General features: G+C 34.4%; 1 protein-coding gene across 1 annotated transcript; it reads left to right on the forward strand.

Annotated features, from left to right (window-relative positions):
- Positions 1-1,431: 1,431 nt before the first annotated feature.
- LOC126736180 (neprilysin-2-like) lies at positions 1,432-7,113 on the forward strand. The gene is made up of 12 exons (XM_050440419.1): positions 1,432-1,574; positions 1,648-1,796; positions 1,856-2,057; positions 2,197-2,494; positions 2,555-2,713; positions 4,493-4,707; positions 5,134-5,545; positions 5,604-5,772; positions 5,939-6,204; positions 6,255-6,369; positions 6,437-6,567; positions 6,694-7,113. The coding sequence occupies exons 1-12, from the start codon at positions 1,540-1,542 to the stop codon at positions 6,790-6,792; spliced, it is 2,250 nt and encodes a 749-aa protein (XP_050296376.1). The 5' UTR covers positions 1,432-1,539; the 3' UTR covers positions 6,793-7,113.
- Positions 7,114-8,515: the final 1,402 nt, after the last annotated feature.

Genomic DNA, 8,515 nt, shown 5'->3' on the forward strand with positions numbered 1-8,515 from the left:
TTTAAATTGATAATATTCGATTGGCCTCATATTGAAATTGATAATACTGACAAATTGACAAGGTCAATTTTGACAGGTGACGTTTGACAGTTAAGGCCTAGTCAGGTAGGTTTACCCAATTTTTTGGATAATTTCTTAACGAAAGTAATTATAGAAGTTAAAGGAAAGATTCCAATAAAATGGCATTTTTATTTAAAAATAGAAGATAGAAATTTTAGGCACGTTTCTTGGACTATAAACAAAGATTAAGAGTGAGGTGTCAGGGCGTTGACGAAAATTGTGTGGTAATGGGAATAAGAGTAATAATTAATATTTTCTTGAATTTTAATAGCATTCTATTAATTTTTTTTTTAAATATTTATTTGACGTAATTTAAACTGATTCGTCTTTTGACAATCTTGCAACGTCGCGGAATAGGTGACATGTGACGATTATAGGCAACCCAGACAGTAGCATGGACGGCCTACTATGTTGTATTTGAAGTTTGGTACACTAGAGGCATGAGGCCTATAAGCAATTTTTTCGGCCGTTGTATTTTAAATTTTTATTAGTTAATATGAATATTTTATGCGAGTTTCATAATATGGTTAATTTTTGTTTTTTCCGTCCAATGCCAGTTTTTTTTGGGAAGTAAATTGAGAACTAAATTTCTTTTACCCAATAACAAATTGATTGTTATGTGACCTTAGCAAGGCCTTTGATTGGGTTTCGCATGATATCTTCCTGTGCAAATTCAGAAAATACTTTTTCACTAATGAAAGTCTTTCATTGCTTACATCAATCCTATCAAACAGAACCCAGACAGTTAAGGTTGACGGGGTGACATCAACCTTCACTGCGAGTGGAGGGCAGAAAGTGTGATCACCATAGGGGTGCCACAATGTTCAGTATTGGAGCTCATACTTTTTCTAACCTACGTTAATAATTTACCAGCTTTAAAAGTAACAGCAAAGTTCACACTATTTGCTAATGACACAATCATCTCGTCTACTGTTGAAACCACAGAGGATGCTATGGCTGAGTACTGGATTGCAGTCAATGGATTGCATTTGCATATTAAGAAAATGATTACTATTACCAAACTACTCAAAATCTCAAAAGCTCATAGGATGGTCAAAGTTCTTATGGGTCAAAATTTTGCCCTTGTTATTTCTGTAAGAGGGAGCGAGCGAAACAGTAATTTTAAAAAATATGTGGTAAATGTACTAATAAAAAAAATCCGTTATATAAATTTTAAAATTTTTTATACTTAAATTTGGAGTTGACCTGTGTAAACACACTACTGACTATTGACTATTGCCTAATAAAAACTATAACTCCAAAGACTCTGTTTACCTGATTAAACAAATAACAATTATATCGTGACTCAAATTTGACCAAATTAAAACCGCTTATTGACCCTTTAACCTTGCGGCTCATTTCACCCACGAAAGCTAAAAACGCTCTCATTAATAATTAAAATAAAGAGAAGCACTTAGAACGTCTTTAGGTGCATCTGCTAATTTCTTAATAGTTGTTGTTTTTAAGTGTGTTTTTGCCATGGATAATGAGGATACTGATAACATGGAAAATAGGTAATACTTCTAGAAAATATTATATATTTTAAGGGTTAAATATCCCTTGATTGATTGAAATATTCTTTCCTAGTAATGTCATTATAAGTTCAACCCAGCCAAACCAATTGAAAAGATGGTGGAAAAGTCGCACAAAAAACGAAAGGAAACTCACATTTACTATTCTAGGGATAATCGTGACTGGTTTGTTAACTTTGGCGGTCTATTTTTACTTGTTTTATGGTAAGTCCAATAAAGTAGGCACATATCTAAATTAAGTTGTTTATTTAATTTTTCCTTAGATAAGAACACCTTATGCATAAGTGCGGACTGTCAAGAGGCCGCCTTGCAAATATCCAACTTTATCGACGAAACCAGCAGGCCCTGTGACGACTTTTATCAATTTGCATGCGGGAAATTCTTGAGAAATAATTCGTTCGACGAGCCCCACGTCTTGCAATCCGTACAAATTCAAATGAGAGAGGAGATTTTAACGGATATCAGGTACTTATTTATAGTTTTACTAAATTGTCCTGTTTCACTCTGCCTTCTTCTGGTTTATCTATCTAAACTACTAAAGAAACAGCACTGCGAGGGTAAGTTGGGGTAATTTGTATAATTATTATTTTCCATTTTTATTTAGTAAAATGTTAGAAGAACCTCCAGACCCTTCAGATATGCCATCACTAAATTTGGCCAAAAAGTTTTACAAGTCTTGCATGAACGAGCAGGCCATCGACAGGGCCGGATTGGGGTATATCCGCGAGATATTTAAACAAATGGGCGGTTGGCCTATAGTAGAGGGTGAAGAATGGAAGCAAGAAGCCTTCCAGTGGCACAAATCCATAAATAACTTGCGTAAAATCGGCGCGAATTTCGATTTTTTCTTTAATATTAGCATTGACGTGGACAGGGAGCGTCCGGACAAGTATATAATCGCGGTAAGTCCCATTTACGGACCAAAAATAAAGATATTTAATTGGTAAGCACTGTTGCAATAGATTCACGATAGATTCTACAGTCCATCCGAACTTAGCGCCGACTCCAAATCACTTTACTTAGACTATATGGTGAATGTAGCCTCACAGTTTGGCCCAAGGGTTGAAGATTTGAGGAAAGATATGAGTGACGTATTAGAGTTTTTGTTGAGGTTAGGAATGGTAAGTATATCATCAATATCTTGTTTGTCATGTGGTAAGTTTACGATTGTTACTTTTTTCAGGCAGTTGAAATACAAGAATATTAGTTTCTGCCTAAAAAATATAAACAGAATTCAATTTCAAAAAATGCTTTATTAATAATAATAATAATACTTTTTATTTCATCAGTACAAAGCACCTATTGAAAATGATATTAAATAATTGATAACTGAAAAAAAAAGTCAAACAAGTAGATATCTTAAACTAAAGAAAATCTAAGTTACCTAAAAATAAAGGACAAATAATTTAAAATAAAGAAAAAAAAAACGTTACAAAATTTAAGTTTGTACCTAGTATCCATATGTACAGTTAAGAAAAAAATTCATTTAATTGCCAGTTTTTCTCAAGTAGATAGCTCTTAAGCCTTGGTATTAGTATTACTATATAGTATTCGGAGAGTTGGTAATGTCAGGGTTTAAGTTAAAAATCCTACAGCCATTGAAGATAAGGTTTTTTTGATAAAAGGCAGTTTGATGGACATTTGGCAAGAAAAGTTCTCGCCGACGTGTGCAGGTCTATTGGCTCGAAAAATTGATTTATTTTTATAAACATAAACAGCCATTTCATATATGTAGACACCAGTACGGTAACGTAAGAATTTTATTTTCTTTAAAATGATCTCTACATGAATCTCTTTGCCTGAGATTACTAATTATCCTTATGACGTATTTTTGCATTAAAAATATTCTAGAAGCCCCTGAACTTATTCCCCAATTAACAATGCCATATCGTATGAAAGAATCAAAAATTTCCATAATACAAAGTTAAAAGAACTTGTTTGTTACAATGCTGTGAAATAAAGAAAAACAAAGCATAGCAGCTACTTCTTAACTTGCAACACAGGTTTTCTATATGAGAATTCCATTGCAGTGGAAAGTAATAGATTGGAACTACTTGAAGAGGACAACTGGCTTTGTATATCCTTAAATAAATTTACAGTTTCTAATGTCTGTCTATTGAATAAAAATTTAACAAAATGCCTTTTTTCCTTGTTCAGTATAAAGAGGGCTCATTTACAAAGATGGAAGAAAAATAAAATACAGAAATTAAAATCGTAAAAATGATAAAACCAATACAAAAACAGACAAAACAAATATATAAAAAAATCGATTTAGCAAGACGAACAAATATTAACGTTGAGTCTATCACGAATTTAATGAGTTTTATAATGAGGGAAAACGTAGTTGTTGGGAATAAAATAGCCAACAACAAAATAAGTCTTTTCTTACAGTCCTAGCCCTTCCAAGCTATAATATAATATGCCTTGCTTAATAAAAATGTCGTTACTATATTAAACCGCTTATCATTCCTAATATTTTTATATCCTAGAGGCAAGTGATTGTATATTTTGATCCCCATATAGATGATTGAATTTTGTAAATGTCATAAGATGGTATGACATGGGGATGCAGAAACCCAAATTATTAGAATTATATCTTGTTGTATGTACATTCGTGTGAGATTCATTAACCCCCACTGTACTTCTTACGGAACCAACTCTGAAGTCAACAAAGTAAAAATACAGGTCAATGTTAGTATCTGTTCCCGAATAAAAAATGGCTCAGCATAGTGGTCCACAAAACCTGCCCTCATCACATAAAAATCTTACAGCCCGTTTCTGCAAAGCAAAAACCGACTGCAAGAGATACAGACTTGCAAAACCCCAAAACTGGATAACACATCTCAGAATAGAATATAATAAAACTATTTCCTATATATAAACATCATTTTTTTATGTAGATTTCCGAAGAATCTCAGCGAACCAATCGGTCCAACCTGTATTATCCCTGTAGTTTAACTGAAATCACCGAGAAATATCATACGATCCGTTGGGTGGACGTTATACAAGGTGCCCTCGGAAAATCCACCGATTTAAGGATCGAAGATGTTGTCAATATCGCGGATCCCGTATATTTGGCCAAATTGGAGTTTTTGTTAGGCAAAACTGATAAAAGGTTAGTATCGAAAATCGTCAATTTACCCCACTAACACATGTTTTCGATTACATTTTCCATCTCTTCAATGTTCCTTGCAGTGTGTGTCAACAATTGCACATCAACCATCCTTGATGTTACGCACGCATGCCATTGCCTTTCTTCCAATTTTTCTTTTTCTCTTAATCTTGATCTGCAATAATCGTTATCTTTTATTCCATATATGCCTCAGAAACGCTTTTTCCCTCCTTTAAATTATTCCGAGTAATTTGCGTTCCTTGTTGACGCATCTAAGAACTTTCTTATTAATCTGTCTCGCTGTCCAAAGTATCTCAACGATTCTGCGTTACACCCCCATCTTAAAGGACTTCAGTTTCTTAACTGCATTCATCTTCAATGTCCAACCTTCCATGCCATAAAGAAACACCGACCAAACATTTTTTTAAGGGTGATGGCGAACTTTATGGGCTGGCGTATCATCCAATCCCTAATCAACTTCCTGCCATCCAAGATCCTGGACCGGGCTTACGAGTTTCTCCAGAAAATCGACAATAACCAACAAACTCCTTTGATGAAAGAGCCAAGATGGCGTACCTGCGTTAAGGCGTCCAGAGATAGGCTGAGCCCCCCAATTAACGTCGGCTACATCCAGAGACACTTCAGCGACCAACTGAAACGTAACGTGAGCGATTTGATTCGGAACGTGAAGCACCAGTTTAAGAAAACGTTATTGATGATGAACTGGCTAGATGACGAAACTAGGGCGAAAATTAAACATATGTTAGTGGCCAGCGTGGTGAGGATGTATTCGGACTTGGACGTATTGAATGTGGTGAAGGAGAGTAAGATTTTTGATTTGGTGAGTGTTGGAGTCGTATGCGAGGCATGGTTCGTTAGAAAACACGTGAGGTTTTTAGGTTAAAATCGAGGACCAGAATCCTTTGAAGGCTGTTTTGGATTTAAACTTGATTAACATGGACCTGCACTACGCTCTTTTAAGGCAAAAAGTCCAAGATGAGTGGATTAAGAGTCAAACTTTTATTGATGGCCTTAAAGTGGTTTATTCGCCTGCAGAAAACGCCCTTAGTAAGTCCTACAATTATATTTTTACACTTTTTTTGTTAATTAAGAAGTTGTGGTAATTCTCTGTAATCGGTTACGTTAGAGGATAAAATAAAGGCCTTTTTATTCTATTTGTTTATTTATATACCACAAAATAAAAATTAGGTGATAAGAATAAATTTTTTTCCAGAATTTCCGCTGGGTCTATTCAGAGGTCTATTCTACCAATCGAACCGTCCAGAGTACATGAACTACGGCCTCCTAGGTACCATTCTGGCTCACCAAATTGCCCATATATTTGTCGAAGCTGAGGGTGAGCTGGTATCTGCCTCCAGGGCAGCTGAATATAGACTCCTAAACTGGTGGACTCCTCTTAGTAAACAAAGATACGTGGAAAAATTGAAGTGTCTTACCAATCAGTATTCCAGGTTAGAGCTGAAGGTGGAGGGTATTAAGGTAAGTCTGTTGAGCCTTTGTAAAAGCCTTTTTCTAGTATTAGCTTTTAGACTAACGCATTAGTGACTAGGGATGAGGATTTGGCCGATCTGGCCGGGTTTAAGGTGGCTTACAATGCGTACGTTGACAAGGAGTGGAAGGACGGACGGGAGCCTTTACTACCAGGTGATAGTAATTTAAATGAGATGGGTACTTGAAATAAATTATAATCGAGTTTTTCGTGTATTGTTAGGTCTGAAATTCACCACCAGGCAACTGTTCTGGATCTCCAGTGCCATACAGTTTTGTACAAAGTTCCCGCCCGAATATGTTAAGCAAAAATATTTAGGGAACTGGTATAGGCACTCGCCCAGTGAGTTTAGGGTGAGTCCAATTACGTCCTCGTTACTATAATTTAAGATTCATATAAAATCAGTTGAAAATTCTTTATTTAACCCTTGTAATTTTAAATATAGCGCGTATATAAAGACCATTTTAATATTTTTCCAGGTAAATGGGCCTCTACAAAACCTCGAAGAATTTTCCAAAGACTTCAAGTGTCCCACGGGCTCCTACATGAATCCTTATGAAAAATGCCATATATGGTAGAAGATTATATAATATATTTTGGTTTCGTTCATCAATACTTTTTCGACAATTTTGTTTCATTTGTACCGTCAAAACATCTAACATGTCAAATATTCTCCATTTTAATTGTATTAATATGAATACGAAGGATGTAGTGCCCTCTTTTAACCAAACAAACCTGACCCATATTAAAGGCTCTAATCCTGAGAATTAGCCAGACATCGACATGACTGATAACTTAATAAATATTTTTAAATTTATGTATTGTATTTTAACTCTTCAATTATTTTCACGTTTCAATGTCTCTTTTTTTTCTTTCAGTTAATATAGATATTTGGAATTCATGGTATTTTATTAAATACAAATGAAACAAAACAAAATAAACTATGAAACTTAGAAATCAATTGTAACTTTCGCTGTATTACCGTTATGTGAAATTTAGGTATTTATTGGAAAAATGCAAAAGTTATATACATGTTTGACTTAAAATGTTCTAAATTAGGTGAGCTATCATCAGCCTTAAAGAATTCCACTTACCTTCCGGACACCACGTGTATAATATTATTAAAATTAACTTAATAAATTTTGTATGCCAATAAACGAAGAACGTCAAGACCACCGTGATATGACATTAGAATCAGAATATAGCAGGATTATTAGTATGACATGTGATGGCGCAGGGGCAATGGGCATAAAGGGATCCAAACATTTATTAACACTTATGTTTGAAGAATTAGACATAATTGGATTTAAAATTTTACCGTGAGCATTAACAATAAGATTAAATTGCTTTAGATTATTGAAGAAAAACTAATCGGATATATATGCAGAGTAAACAAGTTGAGAGAGACTGTATATCTTCCATTTTACCTTAACTTATGATCCCACTGCAAGTATGAGATCTAGATGTCTCTAATGAAATTGGCTGTATCTACCATTGTCTATTAAATAATTAAATGCTATGTAATTGTTTGAAACAGTAAAAAAAAAGGAATTAAGAGATCTAAAAAATATCGCTTTATATCTTAGTGCCATTGCTAAAACAACATGACATCTATGAAATAGGATTCTCTCCTATTCAATGTGATTGTCTCCTATTTCAATGTGAAACCCATTCAAATGGCATGACGTTCAATGGCTTTACTATACACAAGAATGTGCTACAATGTTTTTAAAGAAAAGTTTATCCAATAAACATATTTTGCTACACGTAGAAAGTGTAGTATTATCACCCAAAATTTTATTCACAAAGTGTGCCTATATCACAAGAAAAGAAAAATGATCTAGTGGATCTGCTGTCTGTTGTTACCTCCAACTTTTAGACAGTTTTATCTTGACTTACCTACAAGTGAAACAGCACACCTATCCAGACGTTTTGGAGTTTAGTAAAGATATACTAAAATAAAAAACTGTCGCTATATGATATACGCATTATTGAACGCTAGCTATCATTAAGTGTCCCGAGGATGACTTTCCGAAACGTCAGCATTTAAATAAAATTGAACTGTTTCATTTGGACCCCTTTCCAAGAATTCATTTCAAAATCTGATATTGGTTTGCAAAAATACAAATCTTTGTTGTAGTCAATAGTGTGAGCGAAACGCCCCATTGACATTCCAACCCTAATAACCGAAACACATAAGAAATTTTTTTTCTAACCCTCGTAAGCACCATTAGGATCACATGTGATTATACGAGTCTCTCCTATTGGCTCAAAAGCCCAACACGGCCGCCATCCCTAATA

Source organism: Anthonomus grandis, chromosome 5 (genome assembly GCF_022605725.1).
Source record: "Anthonomus grandis grandis chromosome 5, icAntGran1.3, whole genome shotgun sequence".
Taxonomy (NCBI): domain Eukaryota; kingdom Metazoa; phylum Arthropoda; class Insecta; order Coleoptera; family Curculionidae; genus Anthonomus; species Anthonomus grandis.